The sequence below is a fragment of the Erigeron canadensis genome, chromosome 2, assembly GCF_010389155.1.
Source record: "Erigeron canadensis isolate Cc75 chromosome 2, C_canadensis_v1, whole genome shotgun sequence".
Lineage (NCBI taxonomy): Eukaryota > Viridiplantae > Streptophyta > Magnoliopsida > Asterales > Asteraceae > Erigeron > Erigeron canadensis.
Window position 1 is genome coordinate 35,092,777 of NC_057762.1, and position 19,420 is coordinate 35,112,196.

Sequence of the window (19,420 nt, forward strand, 5' to 3'; positions counted from 1 at the left end):
TTTTCTTTTTTGTGTGCTCATGGAGTTATGGTTATTATTGGTTTTTCAGAAGTTGATAACAAGTTAACACCCATGTTGTCTAGCAAGAGCAAGCTTTGGATTATATTATTTTTCTGCATTTTAAACAATGGTTTTTGTGCCTATATAGTTGATGTCGGGGTTGTTTTCGATATGGAATCATCGGTCGGGAAATCTATTCACGGTTGCATTATGATGGCATTATCGGACTTCTATGCTCGTCATGGTGATTACAGGACACGGATAGTTGTCCACACAAGCGACCATAAGGGAGACCCTTTACAAGCTATGTCGAATGGTATGATTATATGAGATCTTTTTATTCTTGCTTTGCTTCTTTCTGCTCTAGCTATTTATATATCACTATACATAAATACTTCGATCAATATATATATATATATATATATTAGGGTAACACTCCGGTGAGAACACTCTTAAAATAAGAACGGTGAGAACACCTTAAAAACATCATTTTGATGCATATAAAACTAACATATTACATGACTAATTATCATTATTTAAGTGTTTAACAACACATTATCCGTCAAAATCGAAATAATCATGTTTTTTGTTTTGTGCATCCATCTTGGATGCATATTCATCAAAATGATGCATCCAACAAAAAACGTGATTTTTCGGATTTTGATGAATCAATGTGTTAAACACTTATATAATGATAATTAGTTATGCTCTATGTCAGTTTTATGAACTTTTAATGCATCAAAATGATGATTTTAAGGTGTTTTCACTGTTCTTATATATATATGGGAAAAGGTTAGGTAAACATGCTTAGATTATGTAAAATTCAGGGGAGGGTATGCAAAATTCACGGGGCTATGTATGTTTATCAAATTCAAAGGTTTAATTTGTAACTTTTTTTTAAGTGGCAGTACTGAGGTAAGGTATTGACAATTGAAACATATTGTCCAAAAACTGATTTTAAAAATAGTTACAAATCGGGTTACTGTACTGTAGTCGGTCAGCAGTATGACCGCACTGAAATTAGTTGACACGCTTATTTTAACTTGAGTTAGCACCTTTTTGTATATGTATTTATATAGGCACTTAAATCCTCTGTTAATTACCGTCTCACTCATGTTTTACTTTTGCATTGCTGCGGTTCCATTCATACATGTATGACCGTATCTATACGTTTGAGTGACTTCAATTCCTAACATCTGATTGCCTAATTGAACAGTTGTTGATCTGCTGAATACAGTTAAGGTGAATGCAATCATAGGCCCCGAAATATACATCGGGTCAAAACAATTGGCCTTGGTTGCTGATAAAGCCACAGTTCCTATATATTCTTTTGCCGGTAGATCCTTGATGGAATACCCTTATTTGCTTCAAATTAAAGAAGATGATGTTGCTATGGCCAAAAGCATTGCTGCCCTTGTCGAATCATATACATGGAGAGACGTCATCTTCCTTTATGAAGACGCTGATCAGGGGCCGGAGATGTTACACTATCTACTTGAATCTTTCCAAGACAAAAGCATACGAATCACTTATAGGTACTCCATTTCCAAATCAGCAACAAATGATCAAGTCCTCAAAGATTTGAATAAGCTCATGAAAGTTCATACATCAGTAATCATTGTACACATGTCACCTTTGCTAGCATCTCGCCTTTTTGTTAATGCAAAGATTTTAGGAATGATGAGTGAAGGATATGCATGGATTTTAACTCAAAAAACCTCTGAGAGCATGCATTCAACGGAATTTGAAGTACTCGAGTCTGTACAAGGGGCACTTGCTTTTCGGTCTTATGTTCCAATGTCAAGGAGGCTGCATAACTTGGCCAAAAGGTGGCGCAATGAGTTTTCAGGAGAGGTCCCTCTGGTTGCCATATGGGCATATGATACAATCTGGGCACTTGCAGAGTCTTTCGAGAGGGTTGGACTCCAACGAAATGGTTATATGCTTCTAAATGAAACTTTGAAGATCGAATTGAAGGGTGTAAGTGGCCAGTTTCGACTTAGTCAAAGAAAACTGGTTTCCAATGGATTTGAGATTATAAATGCTGTCGATTATGGAGAAAGGAAAGTAGGATATTGGACTCTGTCAAATGGAATTAGACGAGCACATCTACCCTTCAACAACAATGTTCTACATTCTACTAATTGTTTGGAAGAAGTTATTTGGCCCAGAGGATCTAAAACTACTCCTAAAGGTTGGATCTTGCGGACGAATCTTGGTAAAAAATTAAGGATCGGTGTTCGAACAGGACTAAAGTTTAAATACTTTGTAGATGCACAATATGATGCTAAAAAGAACACCACAAATGCTACCGGATTTTCTGTTGATGTTTTCAATAGTTGCATTCATGAATTATCATATGAAGTGCCCTATGAGTTAGTCCCATACGAAAAAGGAAGTTATGACATTCTTATAAATAAGGTCTATACTAAGGTAAAGGATGATTCAACTTCACATGGAAGTTTTAACAATCACATATTGCTACTAAAACACATTAACTTCTTAGTTTGATTCAACAGGAACTGGATGGGGTTCTTGGCGATTCGACAATCCTAGCCAATAGATCTGCATATGTTGACTTCACAGCGACTTATACTGACGTTGGTATAGGGACATTGACAAGAATAAAAGAAAGGGACTTTTGGATCTTCCTGGAGCCATTGGACAAGAAACTATGGTTAACTTTTGCTGGCTTTGCCATTCTCACTGGCTTTACAATCTGGGCTATTGAAGTTATGGATCAAGACTCTGAAAGCTCGTCATCCCAACAAGTTGGGGCTATCTTTTGGCTCATCTTATTGGCCCTCTTTTCTGCTCAAAGTAGTCACTTGGTCTAGAGATACTTAAAATTACAGGAAAGAAAGTTCAATTGTAATCTCATAGTGTGTTATTGTACATGGTTTTTCAGGGGAGAAACTGTCAAATAACCTGTCAAGATGCATGCTGTTTCTTTGGTTGATCGTGGTGCTTGTGTTGATTACGGGCTATACAGCAACGCTGACTTCATTTTTGACAGTTGAACAATTTGAATTAGCATCGAAAGGGGGAACGGTTGGGTTTCATGGTGGCTCTTTAATGACCATCAGCAATTTGAAATTTAAAGATTGTAGGGAAAAGCAATATTATTCGTATGATGATTATGCTGATTCACTATTGAAAGGTGGGAAGCATGGTGGTGCTGATGCCATTGTTGATGAAATTCCCTACATCAAGATGTTTCTTGCTAGGTACTCGGCAGAGGACTATGCCATGGTGTCATCTCAGCCTGTTTCCTCTGGTTTTGGCTTTGTAAGTACATCCACCCTCTTTGCACTTTTTAGCGGTAGAGACATGTCACTCCTAGAATGTACTAATACTTATCATCGTCTATGTCATTTCAGATATTTGCAAAAGGTTCACCGTTGGTAGCGGATATGTCGAGAGAGATTGCTAAATTAAGAGAGAACGGGACTCTGATAAACTTAGAGAAGAAGTGGTTTGTAAATGAGAATTCTTTATTGAACAAAGATTCTTTCACAGAACCCAAACCTTTAAACCTTATCAGATTTGGAGGTCTCTTTATTGTTATTGGGATCTCTTCAGCTTTAGCCCTTATCATCTCAATTGGCTACAAGGTTCGTGCGAAGATGGAAGTCGAGAGTATTATTTCATTTCTAGCTGGACGAAAATTAATGACCACGATTAGATATCTGTTATATAGAAATATTACATGATAGTAACTAGGAATGCAAGTCAGATATATCATAATGTAAAACCTATACATAAGCTTTGGCATGTATAGATATCCTAGAATTCATTTTTTGTAATGTAAAAACGATGAGTATGCAATTCAAAAAATTTACTTAACATATAGTAAAGCATAATGATAGATGACTCCATGCTCGAACTGTCCGACATGCTCATTAATATTTCTCTATATGGACACTCATACGTAACTAAACAGTGTGTATATATAATGTACACAATATAACTATACCCAGATAAGTGGGTGGCAATTAATCATTTCTTCCTACTCCATTTATAGGGAAGTCTCCATCTTTTATGCCAATAAATGGAGACCCGTGGCCACAATGGGAACCCGAATGAGTAATCAAGAGGCCGGTCTACTGGTCCCCCAATTAGTAAAGGCAACCAAACATACCTCGAGTCCCTTAGATCTGCAGGATTCCATCGGTCTGCCATAAATATGAATATACCAGGAAACCCATGTAAAGGAAGGACAAATGTGCTTTGGGCAAAAAACGTAGTGAGCCGAAAGATTTTGTTACCACCAACACATGGATTCCCCATCGTCTCCCATGGGCCCATGACAGATTCTGCAGCATGAGCCAGAGCCTCATTCGGAGCCCACCCAGTACAGCCTGAAGTGACCATGTAGTAAATTCCTTCATACTTGAAGAGGGCGGGAGCTTCACGGTGCTGGCCCACCAGAATCCGTCTCATGACATTTGTAACATCGAGATAATCTTGAGTGAGTGGCCCGATATGGAGCTCGCTGTTGTCTTCTGAAGAATATATAAGATACGCCACACCATCATCATCTTTGAAGATGGTCATGTCTCTGCTTTCAAACCCATGTGGTCTTGTGCTTTTAATGTACTGAAAGGGACCAGTGGGGGAATTGCTGATGGCAGTTCCTACAGAAGCTTTGGTGTAATTGGCATCGTCTATATGCATCCACATTATGTATTTACCCGTATTTTCATTATAAATTACTTTCGGTCTCTCTAATACATTAAACTTGTGAAGATCATGAGTCTCGTCTGTTTCTTCTGCTGCTAGCACAATACCTTCGTTTTTCCATGTCCAAAGATCTTTTGAAGAATAGCAACCCACACCAATGATGTCAACCTGCAATCAAAATAACACTGCATAACTGATTCCAGAACTTTCTTACATAAAGAGACTCGTGCATTTACAGATGAGATAATGATAGGCTGGCACTGTGTAAATGAGAAGATTAACATATAAGTCAAGAAGTTCAATTAGTTAGTTTAATACAGTAGTTGGTTGTTAGTCTTTCCTATTTAATAAGAGATATATAGAAAAGAGATAGGGATGTCAAGTGACCGTTTTCCCAAGTTTTTCTCTCTCCAAACTGTCTTTCTTGTGTATAAAGAAATTATGAATCACCATTGTAAATCATTGCACCAACTTTTCAAGATTGTTATAGAAAATGATTACATGAATCAATGAAGATACTGTCAACGTGGCAATTTCATGAAATTACTTATGGAGGGATAACTGGGTGAAACACGTTGAAAGTCGTCCGAAGCAAAATAAAAAATCTTATAAATATCCAAATGAGTGAAACATTTCAAAACATGAAAGTTGCTCCAAGTCTTTTTTTAATGCAAACAAACTCCAAAATCAATAGATGGACTGATGGAGACAGGGTTGAGACTTTGAAATTGGAGTTGGGTATATTATGAAGAGGCGATGAAGCTGAGCCCAAATTTGCTGCTAAAAAAATACTCAAAAATAGATTCTCACTGAAATTGAAATGATACACTATTTGAAATCGTATTTAATGGGAAAATCATTTACTATAAAAAATTAAGATTTTGGACGATAAGTGTTTCAGATCAATCCAGCCCAACCTGTATCACTTCATTATTTTCAAACCTCATTGTTAAACTATTAAACAACTTGCACAACCCACCCATGTTGCCATACTTAAAATGCTGCTATCCTTACAAGTTACAACTCTCTGACCTCACAATATGTGGAATATGAATGTAAAAATGAGATGCATACAAGTCTTATAAGTTGGTAATTCTTACAAAACAGGAAAGCAGAGGCTTAGATAGCCAGATACTTTTAGAAGTTCACTGGTTAAGCTTGAGGTGTAAGCCAATGGGGTCGGTGGCCCATTGGAAAGGTCTTTGACCTCGGGAGGATCCACCTAGGTTCAAGTCCCACTTCCCGCATTTGTGGGGGTGAATTAATAGAGGTTTTCTGAGAGACCTGGTTTCATCCCAGGCATACGTGTAATTTAAGAGTAGGATAGAATGTCATTTGAAAGAAAGGAGAAAAAAAAAGCTGCAGGTGCAAGGAATATAGCAGATATACATATACTCTTGCTCATATAAAAATGGAATAGGTGTATGTTGTTCTATTGCAGTACCAATCATCGAAAAAAATACCATAAGTTGCGAGTTTAAAGTAGATCACGTAAAGAATAGGAAGACGGATGTATTGTTCCTTCAACTTAAACTATCATGACACTTCATGTGCTAAAAGGTGCAGAAACAAGAATAGGACCTCTGTGTGTGTGTGTGTTGTCACAAGGCATCAAAACCATTACAATAATTCCACTTATAAAGGTTAAGATACTAACCCGTGCTGCTGCTTTTTTGTGAGCATGGTAAGTGGGACCGTCTTTGTATTCACCATACCAATAGTAGGTTCTTGATCGATCATCATACAGTATACCTCCTCCATGAGCTTGAATAGGATTGCCATCGGTATCTAACCAGATTCTACCAGGATGATAATAAAGACTCTCATTACCCGCATCCTTAATCGGGTCGATGGCGGTCTTTTGACCAGGAAAGAATATGTATCTAAGTTGAGAAGTTTCATCAAGAAACTCTTCAATCAAAGTGGTCGGTCGTTTAGGTTTCCGTTTGATAGCACGTGGAGATCTCTTCCTAGGTGGAGGAATTTTTATGTTCTCGTTCTCCACTTCTACAAGTTCCCGATATAACGGATGACTCGTGTGTATTTGTGTTAGTGTACCTTGACTGCGTTGACTTTGATTCAGGAAGTAAAAGTGGAACAAAAAAAGGCATCCAATAAAGCTGCATACGATAACGGAGAACTTATATCTGCTTCCTGCAAAGTAATGTAAAGTAGTTGGTTTCCTGTATTTGTTCTTCATCCTCATTTTGTTCTCCATTTAACCTTCAAGATAATGCCGCAGTTAAGAAAATGCAACCTAAATATATGGATCCTTATACGATCAAGATAATATCCGGTTTCCTTCTTTTAAATTATGCTCTGTGTAAAAACTGTAAATTTATATGTTTTGACCGTAAGATAACATGGTACCATCAAAAAATTGTTTTAGCTTTAGTTAACAGATACTCATATTATCCCAAATAAGTTTAGCTTATACCAAAAAACGAGTGTCCACCTTCAAAATCAATACTAAGTTTCTTGTTCTACCCATATTTATACATTGTCACAAAAACGAGTGTCCTTGAGTTGAGAAGGGTAAAAGAGACATTTGTCTATATGAAACTAACAAAAAATAATCAACAATCATGAGACACTGTCTGTTTCTTTTTTGATCTAGTGGTCACTTATTTTGCTAAAATACATCAAAGTGATAAGATGCTCCATCCATCCATAGTCACGGGGTACGAATCTTATAAAACCTCAAAGCCAAACATGTTCCCAAACATCCTAAACTATCAGTATATCACATGTACAATATGTATATGTATATATACTTACTAGTAATAAAGTGAACATTTGATTATTACAGGAATAGTTTAATATTCAGCTGAAATAATAGATAATGGAATAACTAAAACCTAAGTGAGCACATTCATATGTATGTATGTAAAAAATTAGAAAAAATTAAAAAGATGAAGAAATGAAGTACCTGATGATACCATTGATTTGGTATGTATATAAAATAATGAAATGAAATTGTTTGGGAAATGGATTCTGTTTTGGATCTGGAGCTGATGATGATGATGATGCCGCCTTTATTTGTTATACTGAATATAGACGGTGGTGATTGTGACTTAAGACCAGAAAACCTCTTTCTCTCTCTAAAATAAGGTTGTTGCTGATTTGGAACATATATATGTATGTATGTATGTATTGTTTTGATTAGATGGTGTGCTGTAGAAGATGACGATGATGATTACTCGTATTATTATTGTATTTATGTCAACGACTAGTTTGGTTCTTTGTGTTTTTTTTTTTTCTTTTAATTATTATACTCCGATTTACTGCCATCACCGCTCCGGTTCTTTGCCAGGTGGGTTTCCATTTTTCTTTTCTCATACCAAAAGTCCAAAACACCTCCTATAGTCCTATTTATAAATCTTGGAGTAAATTACATTTTTAAGTTTGACATATTTTTTACTTTTGATCCCTGAAGTGAAAAATATCAATTTTGACCTTAAAGTTGACAAAAACTTGCAATCGTGGTTCTTTGGCCAAACGGCGTTAGTTTTTGGCCGTTAACGTACGCAAGTGTTAAACACGTGAGGGCATGTCATTTCACATTCCACCCGAGAGACGAAATTAAAGTGAAAAAATTAAGCTACTTGAGGGATGAAAAATGAAAATCATACAAATAAATTTATTCTTTCATTTTTTCTTTTTCGATCAACTTCTCCGGTCATCTTTTCCGATAGAATTTTCCGACTAGATATTTTCTAAAAAGAAATTGTAAAAAAAATAAGCTTTTCTGATGCATGCCTTATTAGAAAATGCTAACTAGTGGGATTTTCTATATATAAAAAAATGTAATTGTTATATCAAAATTCTCATTAACGACACCCTTATGGTCTGTTATCAGCAAGACCCTTTTTGTACATTGCTGACTCATTAATCTGAAATAATCAACCTATGTAGAATTATATGAATGAACGAATTAGCCCACTCGTTTGGGTGGATTGATCACTTATGTGTCAGAAAGAGTTTTACCTAAAACCTAAGGTCTTAAGTTTAAAGTTGTCAGAGATTTTCTTTCTTGAAAAAATGTTTTAAAAAGATTTGTTCATCGAAAAGACTCTTCAGCAAAAACCCGGTTAAAATAACTTTACCTGTGACAAAGTAATCGAACTATGCCAAAATTATATGGATTTTATAAATAAAGTGAGAAGTTACAATATAAATTAACAATTCCAACAAAAAGAAAAAATCACAACTTAGCCCATCTACCCTATAAAATACTAAAAATCACAATGAAAAAATTAAAATTATAAAAAAACTCAAATATCACAACAATATACCAAAAATCGCAATTAAAAGTCAAGAATTAAAAAATAAAAATAAAAACTTGAAGTTTGCACAAAAAGGTCAAAGTTAGTCGTAAAATGTCATAATTGAAAATTTTGTAATCTTATTGCAAGATGTGAAATTGTATTGCGCCTTTAATGCTTTTTTGAAATGTTAAAATTTATAAAATTTCAAATTTAGTTTTTAATATTGAAAAATGATTAAAAAAAAGGCTTATGTTTAATACGTTATTACATACATAGAAGGTTATAAAATGGATATTAATCTGCAAAATATAAGATATGATAATCTTCACTCTTAAGTCATTTATGCATCTAATAACGTATTATACATAGCCTTAGGGGTTGTGTTAATCATTTCCCTTTAATATTTTATAATACGTTTCTTGAGATGTTTATTGTCATTTACTTCAATTTTCATTGTGATTTTACCATTTTCTTAGGTATTCTTTAGAAATCTATAAAATCTTGATTAAAATAGTATACTTTTACAAACTTATTTATAAGAAATGATTAATATAATTAGCATAAACATATGACGGTATACTTTTGTTAGGTTGGAGGTCATTTTCTACTATTTAGATAGAAAATGAAAGCAGACTCACTACTTAGGTGGAGCTGTAGAGGTAAGGTATGCCTACATCTTAACCTCCCTATACACCGTCAAGGTATTGAGACTCAAAACTCTCATAAGACGACACTGATGAGTTTCTTTCTTTTCTTTATATGACTGTGTAACACAATATGAGTGGTTGATAACTGCCATATAGTTAGGCATTGTGCGAAAGGAAGAGCATAACTTGGTACCTAATTGGAGTCCTATTGTAGCATTATTTATGTGTTTTTGTTAAAAGTATTATTAGCTTCTATTGTTTTCACAAAAATATATTCCAAGTACAGAAATGAACCGCGGCGAACCCCCAGACGACCTATCTAAGATTAGGGGGGAGATCCTCAATAAACTATTTTTTAACCCAACTTTTGGTTTAAAATTTATTTAGTTATTCTCTTTCTCCTTTTATACAACTTTACAAGTTAATAGCTATATCTATGTCGTACGCTCGAGAAGGGCAAGCTCCCCTCGCTCAGAAGAAGAGCCTGAATGTTGTCAAGCTAGCGCTAGCGCATAACAGGGCTTTGCATTGTGCAAGACAAAATCCTTACAGGAAAGCTTGCCAATGAAAAATCTCAGTTGATGTTCAAGAAGTCAAGAACTACAATTCCTTTCCATAACTTATTATGGTTTTACATTAACCAAATATGTAATTCATTTGTTTTGTTGGTTAAGTTAGAAAGAAGTTTAGCCATTTCACCAACTGCAAACAATTGTCATTTATCATATTAACTTGCCAAAGCCACAAGTTTGGATCAACATCCAGCTCCAATGGACCCACTATTGTTCCCAAAACAAGCAAATTTATTAACAACATTCACATTACAAGAACAATGAATTATCACTTTAAATATCAAGAAAGATGGTGCTAACCAATTTTTTTTCATCCTAAAACAGATTCCTTTAAATTAAATTATAGAGTTTGTACAAGCTAGAATATCAATATTAATAGATGTATTACAATAGTGACTATCATATAATGCAAACCTTGGTTGTGTCTATGTTCATCCCCTTACAAGTTAATAAATCATAACGATTTTTTAGTCGAGTTACTACGTGGGCCCTACAAATTATCGCATTTTGATAAATTATTTTGTATTATTAATGATCAACTTAAATTGTTGATAATTTAACAAATGAAAATATCTGATGTTGTATACTTATATACATAAACCTTGTTGAGTTAACCAAAGTCTTGAGACTTGATTGCCAGGTTCAGTTACGTAATTCTATACACTTTTGTTTACAAAGTTTGTGGATTGAATCGCTTAGGAACGATTGAACATAAGCAAAAGCATTTTCCCTTCTCTTGGTAAGCTTTTCCAATCCAAAACAATGTTAAAACCATCATATCGATAGAAAGGGTTAGGATAGAAGCCCATAGCAATTTAGCCGTGGCTTTGAATGGTTTGCATTGACGTGATGCCACATCAGAAATTGCATGTTTTAGCGGAGTGCATCCAGTTAAGTTCTGTAAATCTGGATATGCAGCGATCAAGTGTATAATAGATTGTATGTAAGCCATTGTCTTTCCGTATGAGGATTCTGGAAAAAATCTTCCTTCATTTCTGCAAATTTCTGTTGGTGTGTCTTTGTCACAAGTTAATGTTGAAAGAATCTGCACACACACTCCAATATGAGAGGAAAATAAGTCAATTCTCGTGTTCTTAATATATATACATAAAAAAATATGTATAGATTGTTTTGTGTCTAACTATATGGTTTTCCAAGCTATGTAGAGTCAATCCAACCGAAGGGCTTTTGGCCTATTGGTATTCATGGTGGCCTAACAACCAAAAGGTTGTGGGTTCAAATCTCTTTAAGGACAAATTTACAAATAGTTCTATCATGGATTAAATAATGGAAGTTGGTTTAAGGTCATGGATTGAGAAACTGACACTTGGAAGCTCGTGAATTTGAATAGCATCTTGTTGGCAATTTCCAGGAGTATAGGTGTAATTAGGCGAGCCAGAGAAAGGATCACAAATTTTGTCAATCACGAAAGAAGCATCACTCTGGTTATCTAGTCCAATCATTTTGTGAGCCAATGATGTTATTTGTGAGTTGGACTGCGATGGAAGAACATAATAAGCACTAATCATGATTATATTGTAGAATAAATAGGATGATAGACCTATAGTTCTGATATAAAGATATTGCATGTACCTCGGCTATGTATCTATGAACGATGTATCCAAGATGAGCCATGAATTTTTCAGACATTGAAGAATTTGAACACGAAGATAGGATTGACATCATACCATTGTTTTCAGGATTTCTATTTTGTTCAAAATCCTCAAATATTGTACAAGTATCCCCTGCAAAACTGCATAGTCATTTAGTGATTTCAGAAATGAAATAATCACAAAATTTGTTAGAAGCTCATCGCATAAAAAGTTAACCAAAATTTGATTTATGTGAAGAACTTATTGTATGCCAAAAAAACCCCAGCAAATCATCCTCATTAAACGAAAGACACAAAGTCAACATGGTCAAAAGTTACCAAGACTAAGGACTTCCATGTCAACAACACTTTTGACATGGTCACATCACATAAAAAAGCTTGTTTTTTTTAGATGGATATAATGAAAACTTAAATGGTTTAATTATGATGGTTTGGACTGAAAATCTGAAATATAAATTGGGTAAATTTTGGTTACCCTTTATGATAGGGTGTTTATACTCATGAGATATGACACGACGCTACTCACATTTGAAAGAAGAAATCAACGCCGGTTAAGATCCAACAAACCGTTGTCAAGATCCAGCAAACAACAATAAGCCTGTGTGTATAGAGGGTGTTAATGCACATTATACTTCAAGTCTTGATAGTTGAAACGTTGATTTATGAAAAGTTACATAAGCATAAACATCGTGTAGCTCACATGATATATCCAGGTTGCCAATGCAACAAGATGACAGCTGAATCAAATAGCAATCTGTTAGTCTATAACAAATGCAACTTTCGTACTATAATTCAAAATAAATGATACAAATAAGCACAAGGTGGAATACGATAACTAAGTATATATACAAAAGCATATATATCAGCTTCCCCTCTCTGTTTCGTAGGTAATGTCTCCATATTAGATGAGACCAGTGAAATTTAAATTCATATAAATTTATGATCAGAAAAAATCTACCATGATCTATTTGTTCAGTGCATCATCATAAAGAAATTCTCACCACATCCTGCAACTAACACCATCAAGTTGACCGTTACAAAAACAAGGTTTGCAACGTGCCTGAAACATAACGATAGATTATTATAAGTTACAAGCATGGCAAACTGCAATACAACTAAAACTTTAGGAACATAAGTATTCAAGTATGATTGCTTACAGTGCCTTTATTGCACGACTAGAAGCCTGCTTAGCCTCGTCAACAAAGCTTTGAATTGAAGTAGTTTCCTTCCTCATTTGGTTAGTTATCTGATTCAAAAGCTCAGATGTTTGGCTATCATAAGGTTTTAAAAGGGTCTTGATTTTTGTTAAGCTTTGTATAACAGATTCAATTGTTTGTTTCATGCTATTAGATGCTCCAAAAATTGTATCCATAAGGTTCTTGGATTTGTGGAAAGAGCTTTGATTTGCAGCCAAAATCAAACTTGACATAATTCTTCAAAAAAAAACCCAAAACAATGAATAACCCGATATGAATATCCAATATTATATAGATAAACTATGGGTATACGATGAATGTACGTATGATAAACTTACATGGCAAATAAAGTGAACAACGCAATGAGTGCAAAACAGGCAATGTAGTAAGAACTTGGATGATCAAAAAATGGATGGAAACCTCCATTAAAACTCTTTACGATCAAGAAACCCCCAAAACCTAAGCCAAAAATCATCCAAATTCCTGCCATAGTGTAGCCATGGATGCCTGTATATGCCGCAGACTGGCCATTTTCAGAAAACATATATCAATTAAAAAATAAAAAACTTCAAAACATAGTACATCTTTACATAATTGTAACAACCAAGATTATTTCATTATTTTTTTGTTGTGAAAAGTAAAAAACGTCCATTTGGAAATCTAAATGAAAACTTACAGCCCAATAATGTTTGTTGCGTATATCATAACCTCCTTTATACAACTTCAAATGGCGAAGAGGGTCAGGCCTGCTAAAGCCTTGGATTCTAACAAAAGGGGAAGCAAAAACCGATGAATTCTTGGTGAGAACGGATGTGAAAAGCAATAACGAGATAAAAGGAAGCTTGAATGCCTTAAAATTCGACATGGGAAGACAATGTGTTTATGATAATGTGGAAAAGAAATGAAGGAATGGGGTGGTGAAAAAGGAAAAAAGGAATGCATAATTGTATAACTTGGTGATTAAGGTAAGGATAGCTTTGTGATCAGTGTTTTGTATATATAGGTTGTGTGTAAGGAATTTTGATGATCTAGAATCAAAGAAGCCGAAGATATTGGTGATACAATCACTTTTTTTAGAATATATGGCTGCCTTGTGTGTGAATAACAAGATTTTCCCTCCTTTGATCCTTTCTAATTTTGTATATAAACCTTTTGCCACCCCCAAAAAAACAAGCTTGGCTAATTTCATGAGTTAATATTATTAGTTATATAAAAAATTCGAATGAATGTCGTTCAATCTAACAATTGGTGTATGAATAAATAGTCGAACAATAAATAGTTCATATTTGTTGTTCAAACTAAACACAAACGAACTACAAAATACCCAATATATAATTATCAAGCTTTGGAATGTGAATTCAATATTACAAAATATATATCCGAACTCTTATAGAAAAACTTATAGTAGTCTGAAATGGCATATTAAAATCTCATGCAAGTAATAATGCATATTTTAATGAACAAATGCTTAAGAACAAACTATCACGAACACAAATGATCGAGCTCAAAAAGCTATTGTTGTTCATATTGATGAAACTTTCTTGTTCAAGTTCGGCCATTAGAAAATTGTTCATTGATCGAATATTTAGTTCGCAGTACATCCTTATTTATTATACTTTTGGTGTATCTTCTAGTAATAGAGTTGGACATAAAATCTTTCCATAAACATTTCTAATAGTAAGCTTATAAATATCAATTTGACATATCATCAACTTGTGATGCTATTGCCTTCTTTAATAAAGGAAGTGGATGTAAATAGTAGCTATTTTGTCGCATTTTCAGGATAAATTCGATATATGTCAAAATTTACTTAAAGCATAAGTTTAGTTGGGTGGTAAAGCCCCTACCAATCTTTGGGAGAGGTCTTTGGTTCGACTCCCCCCTATCATTTTTAAACTTTTTTTTTCTCACCAACATAATTTTCATATATAACCTTGGAGTTTTATATTTACACATATTAGTATTTATACTTTTGCCCATTTTTGTTTCATTTGCTTTTATATGAAACTAATTTAACTAATTTGATTTTATTTATATCAAACCATTTTTATAAAAAAATTTTTTTTGAAGTTTTTGTTTTTAGATTTTGCTTTTGGGGTTTTCTCAACAATTATTTTCTATTTTTTTGTGTGTAAAACTATGCTTTTTAACATTTTGTTTTCTATAAAAAAAATTAAAATAATATCTTATATATATTTTTTTAAATTCTTGATATTAATTTGTTTACATATATTATGTTGATTCTTTTTGTTTTCTATTAACTTTTGAGTTTATTTTGTCAATATTTTTTCTTTCTTATTTTCTGAGTGACATAATCATGATGGAGTATCGGTACATTGCCACTTGTCATACCATGTAAAAAGGCCGCAAGCATATTACATTAAACAAACATATGGTCTTAAATGGAGTAGCAACGTTTGAATGTGTTGTGTCATTGCCTTTAAAATAAATATATTTGCGCTTATACTTTTTCTTTCGGAGTTTTTTTAAACATTGTGTTTCAAGAAATTATTAATATGAACTTAAACATACTTAAGATGTTGTGTTTGTGGTATTGCAGTTAAAGAAAAAAAACAAGAAATACGGCCCCGCAATGCGGGGCTTGAACTACCTAGTTGAACATATAAAAGCTACATCTTTTAGTATTTAAAAACGTTATAAAGCATTATGATTAAAGCAGACATTAAATTTTAAAGAGATCGACAAAAATAAACATTTTTCATGCCATGTCAAAAAATATTTGATTTCACTATTAAAACTTAAATCATAAACAATTTCAACTCTTTATTAACTACTGTAATTTATAAAGATAATTATAGATGCTCCAAACAAATTTAATGAAAAAGGGTAAACATTTTAGTTTTTAGAAACAGAGTTTATGAGTTCGATCCTTAACCTATGAAAAAGTTGGATGACATTTCTACCATTTAAGTAGAAAATGGAAGCAACCGAGCTTTCTATTTAAGAAGAAGTAAAGTCTACCTAGCTTAAAACCTCTGAAGCAGTTTCTTCTTTTGGTTGTTATTTTGGTCGTATGTGTTGTAAGATTTTTCTAACATACTTTTTTTTTTTAACGTTCAGTCGAAGTTTTACATCAGGAAAGATAAAACCAAATAATAGCAATCAGCGAGTAGATAGAACGCACCAATAAGAATTTTAAAAAAGTGCAGTCGTCAATCCAATCCAACCACGTCCATTGATTAAATTTTAAATTAAAAAAAAAAACCAATCTTCACGCGCCACACGTTAACCTGATACAAATACAACTCAATCAAAGTCTCAAACTCTTATCTGATTGGTCCACCATTCACAGACTGGAACATCTTATTAAATACTCATACCTATAGCTGTACAATCCCCATTTTAAAATCCTTCTATTTATCTATCGAAATTGAGAGTCAAAATTTGTTGTTAAAAAAAGTCAAATTCAAATCGATAGAGTTTTAGTTCAATTGAATTGTAATAGCAATAATAATAATAATAATGGGGATATGGGAAGCTTTTATGAATTGGCTCAGAAGGTAAATCTTTTGAATTTGTTTATGATGATGATTTTAGTTTAATTTATGCTCATGCCCCAATTTTGTTATCTTCTTTACATTATGATGATTTGTATTGGTAGTAGTATTTAATTATTTATTGATAGATAAACTTAGTTTAAATTTGCATATTAAGGACTCTTTGGATGTTGTTTTTTATTTAGTCGGATATCGCGAATTGTGTAAAGAGCTAATGATGTGTTAAATAAAGACAGTGGACTAAACTGTCATTCTTAGCTGTCGTAGATGTTTCAACCGTTTTCTAAACTATGGTTCTTTTTGCTGCGTCTATTGTTTGTCGCGATTTCTATATATCCTCGGTTTCTTTTGTTTTTAACTAACTACTATGTGGTAATATTCATAGGTTCAGCTAGTAAATTACATCGTGTAGGCGTATCGTATGTAGTTTTAGACGTTCATTTATTAAAATGATTTTGATGGATCATATGTCCAGTCTAGTCCTAAAAGCTTGATAATTTACGTGATTTGTTAAGAAACTGAGCTATGCTTCAAATTATATCTACAAATTTCATGTTTTTGATGGTCTTTTCTATAATCTGCACACAATATACGGCAAAAAGATCAACAATTACTATTAGAAATAGATTAGGTTGATGACTCTGTGGTATTCATGTGTCAGCATTATGTTAATCAGATGTCATCTTAAGAGCATTCATGTCTATTACTTTCTCTTAACTATCTCTCTTTAAACCTCCTACCACCTGTCAGACCTTGCAAAAATAATGATTTTCTACTTTTTGTACGAGTTAAATTATGAAATTGAATATGTTACTTCATATGCTATTAATTAAAACCTTAGGTCAATGTAGCTTTAAGGCTTTAAATGCTTGAACATTTTATACAAGTGTATGAACTTATTTTGAAATCATATGTTGCAGCCTATTCTTTAAGCAAGAAATGGAGCTTTCTTTGATTGGACTCCAGAATGCTGGCAAAACTTCACTTGTTAATGTTGTTGCTGTAAGTAAAGTTAAAGCAGCTATATGTATTTCAATCATATTGTTTGATTCAGTTTTTCGTGAAATCATTTAACATGGTGAAATCTTTCGTTTCTCTATTTTGTTTGCAGACCGGCGGATATAGTGAGGACATGATTCCTACAGTGAGTTCTCATCTAATTTGATACTATTGGTCCAAAAAACATGTTAACCATGTCTTGAGATTTATATTGTCTTATGATTTATTCTTGTGCGGCTGTCAGGTTGGATTTAACATGCGCAAGGTAACTAAAGGGAATGTAACAATAAAGTTGTGGGATCTTGGAGGTCAACCCCGGTTTCGCAGTATGTGGGAGAGATACTGTCGTGCAGTATCTGCCATTGTGTATGCTACCTTCACTTTATAAGGCATCAACTTATGATTTGTAAATAATTTGGCTCTTTTGTTTTTTTATAATTGCATTCTGATGTTTTAACCATAATATTTGTGGGTGCAGTTATGTTGTGGATGCTGCAGATCATGATAATTTGAGCACCTCAAAGGGTGAACTCCATGATCTGCTGAGCAAATCGTCCTTGAGTGGTATACCTTTGTTGGTTTTGGGCAATAAAATTGACAAGGCTGGTGCCCTCTCTAAGCAAGCTTTGACTGATCAGATGTAAGACCATTTTTTTTAATATTCAGTGTTCAGATGTGTATAATATTTTTTTTTTTACATATGTGCATGTCTGCACACATTTGCATATAGTATATACATACAATGTTGGATTTGAGAAATTCTTAGGTCACTTAAATTTTTTTTTTTTACATGAATGCTTCTTAGGTCGTCAGGGTATAACACATTCAAATATTATGGTTAAATGTTAATAAAGATTTTTAGAGATTTGTCATCTAATATTATTTTAGAGATGTGATGTGACCCCACATCACTAACTCATGATTTACTGTGATGTGCACATATGGCGGTTTTAATCACAAGTTAGTTTAAACTGCTGTGTGTATATATTTCTGGCCGAATCATCTTCATTTTAATATAGCTAGCTTCAATTAACACATTCAAGCCTTTTGTTGATGATGGTGTGCCAGGGATTTGAAGTCTATTACAGATCGAGAAGTGTGTTGCTTTATGATCTCGTGTAAGAACTCAACAAACATCGATTCAGTCATCGATTGGCTTGTGAAGCATTCAAAATCCAAAAGTTAAGGATCAAGCTTGAAAAAAAGTGGATTTTATTTGTGCTGATTTTTGGGTTGAATTTGCCAAATCTGAATGTGGAATAGAGGGATGGGTATTTTAGTGAGTTTACATATCAGTGTCTCCTGATCATATACCTTTGTCCTCTGTACACTTTCTTTGTATATTTTTTCATCCATTTCTATTGATGTTCTAAACAGTTGTTTCAAGAGCAGGCTCTACCACGCTTTTCTAGCCTTTTTTTACAGATATGATTATTTTGATCTTTAACAATGAGAACCTCGAAATAATAACCACTAGCTTTTAACTTCGATTGTTGCAGTTCTGGTGTAGACCACACATCCAAGTTGTCTAGATGGTGAAATGGGTGGGTTGGGTAACTAGTGAAAATAGATAACCAAGTGTGGGTCAAAATGTTTCAGGTAAGGTTATGCTAGTGGCCTTATCTCAAAATGGTAAGGTCTCTTGGAACCTATCTTTGTTTAGAGATTTTTTACAGCGCATGCGGCAAAAGTTATTACGTGCAAGCGAAATGAGAATGTCAGTCTAGTGCTAAGAAAGGCGAATAGTAATCGTAAAAAATCATGATGGGTACCTTTTATTATAGATGAACAAAACATTAAACTTGGTCTTGTTGGACTCGCTACATGCCCCTTCATAACTCTTTGTGTATCAAGACTTTATCAGAGGGTTCAATGCAGCATCTATAAATTTTAGCTAGTATACTAGATCTCTATAGTCATCTTAC

The 19,420-nt window shown here is 33.7% G+C and overlaps 4 protein-coding genes across 4 annotated transcripts; 2 read left to right on the top strand and 2 right to left on the bottom strand.

Moving 5' to 3' along the window:
- Window positions 1-72: 72 nt before the first annotated feature.
- LOC122588585 (glutamate receptor 1.3-like) lies at window positions 73-3,863 on the top strand. The gene is made up of 5 exons (XM_043760723.1): window positions 73-316; window positions 1,217-2,433; window positions 2,520-2,820; window positions 2,909-3,288; window positions 3,381-3,863. The coding sequence occupies exons 1-5, from the start codon at window positions 73-75 to the stop codon at window positions 3,711-3,713; spliced, it is 2,475 nt and encodes an 824-aa protein (XP_043616658.1). The 3' UTR covers window positions 3,714-3,863.
- Window positions 3,824-8,006, bottom strand: LOC122588586. Its single transcript, XM_043760724.1, has 3 exons — window positions 7,613-8,006; window positions 6,341-6,906; window positions 3,824-4,851 (listed from the first exon to the last, which is right to left on the bottom strand). Exons 2-3 carry the CDS (start codon window positions 6,899-6,901, stop codon window positions 4,000-4,002), a joined length of 1,413 nt encoding a protein of 470 aa, XP_043616659.1. The 5' UTR covers window positions 6,902-6,906; window positions 7,613-8,006; the 3' UTR covers window positions 3,824-3,999.
- Window positions 8,007-10,504: 2,498 nt separating this feature from the next.
- LOC122588155 lies at window positions 10,505-13,885 on the bottom strand. The gene is made up of 9 exons (XM_043760288.1): window positions 13,655-13,885; window positions 13,317-13,501; window positions 12,940-13,215; window positions 12,762-12,842; window positions 12,483-12,536; window positions 12,309-12,380; window positions 11,764-11,923; window positions 11,496-11,666; window positions 10,505-11,215 (listed from the first exon to the last, which is right to left on the bottom strand). The coding sequence occupies exons 1-9, from the start codon at window positions 13,841-13,843 to the stop codon at window positions 10,841-10,843; spliced, it is 1,563 nt and encodes a 520-aa protein (XP_043616223.1). The 5' UTR covers window positions 13,844-13,885; the 3' UTR covers window positions 10,505-10,840.
- Window positions 13,886-16,294: 2,409 nt separating this feature from the next.
- On the top strand, window positions 16,295-18,881 carry LOC122589876 (ADP-ribosylation factor-like protein 8a). The gene is made up of 6 exons (XM_043762203.1): window positions 16,295-16,499; window positions 17,417-17,498; window positions 17,608-17,640; window positions 17,740-17,861; window positions 17,974-18,135; window positions 18,564-18,881. Exons 1-6 carry the CDS (start codon window positions 16,462-16,464, stop codon window positions 18,679-18,681), a joined length of 555 nt encoding a protein of 184 aa, XP_043618138.1. The 5' UTR covers window positions 16,295-16,461; the 3' UTR covers window positions 18,682-18,881.
- Window positions 18,882-19,420: the final 539 nt, after the last annotated feature.

Bases quoted from the DNA above. Each gene is read 5' to 3' on its own strand.
- LOC122589876 (XM_043762203.1), top strand. From the start codon at position 16,462: ATGGGGATATGGGAAGCTTTTATGAATTGGCTCAGAAG. The intron at 17,641-17,739 runs GTGAGTTCTCAT...TGCGGCTGTCAG, and splicing joins GTGAGGACATGATTCCTACA to GTTGGATTTAACATGCGCAA. The intron at 18,136-18,563 runs GTAAGACCATTT...ATGGTGTGCCAG, and splicing joins CAAGCTTTGACTGATCAGAT to GGATTTGAAGTCTATTACAG.
- LOC122588585 (XM_043760723.1), top strand. From the start codon at position 73: ATGTTGTCTAGCAAGAGCAAGCTTTGGATTATATTATTTTTCTGCATT. The intron at 2,434-2,519 runs GTAAAGGATGAT...TTGATTCAACAG, and splicing joins TAAATAAGGTCTATACTAAG to GAACTGGATGGGGTTCTTGG. The intron at 2,821-2,908 runs GTAGTCACTTGG...ATGGTTTTTCAG, and splicing joins GGCCCTCTTTTCTGCTCAAA to GGGAGAAACTGTCAAATAAC.
- LOC122588155 (XM_043760288.1), bottom strand. From the start codon at position 13,843: ATGTCGAATTTTAAGGCATTCAAGCTTCCTTTTATCTCGTTATTGCTT. The intron at 13,502-13,654 runs GTAAGTTTTCAT...GAAAATGGCCAG, and splicing joins GCAACAAACATTATTGGGCT to TCTGCGGCATATACAGGCAT. The intron at 11,667-11,763 runs GTACATGCAATA...CTTCCATCGCAG, and splicing joins TTCATAGATACATAGCCGAG to TCCAACTCACAAATAACATC.
- LOC122588586 (XM_043760724.1), bottom strand. From the start codon at position 6,901: ATGGAGAACAAAATGAGGATGAAGAACAAATACAGGAAACCAACTACT. The intron at 4,852-6,340 runs GTTAGTATCTTA...TTTTGATTGCAG, and splicing joins ACAAAAAAGCAGCAGCACGG to GTTGACATCATTGGTGTGGG.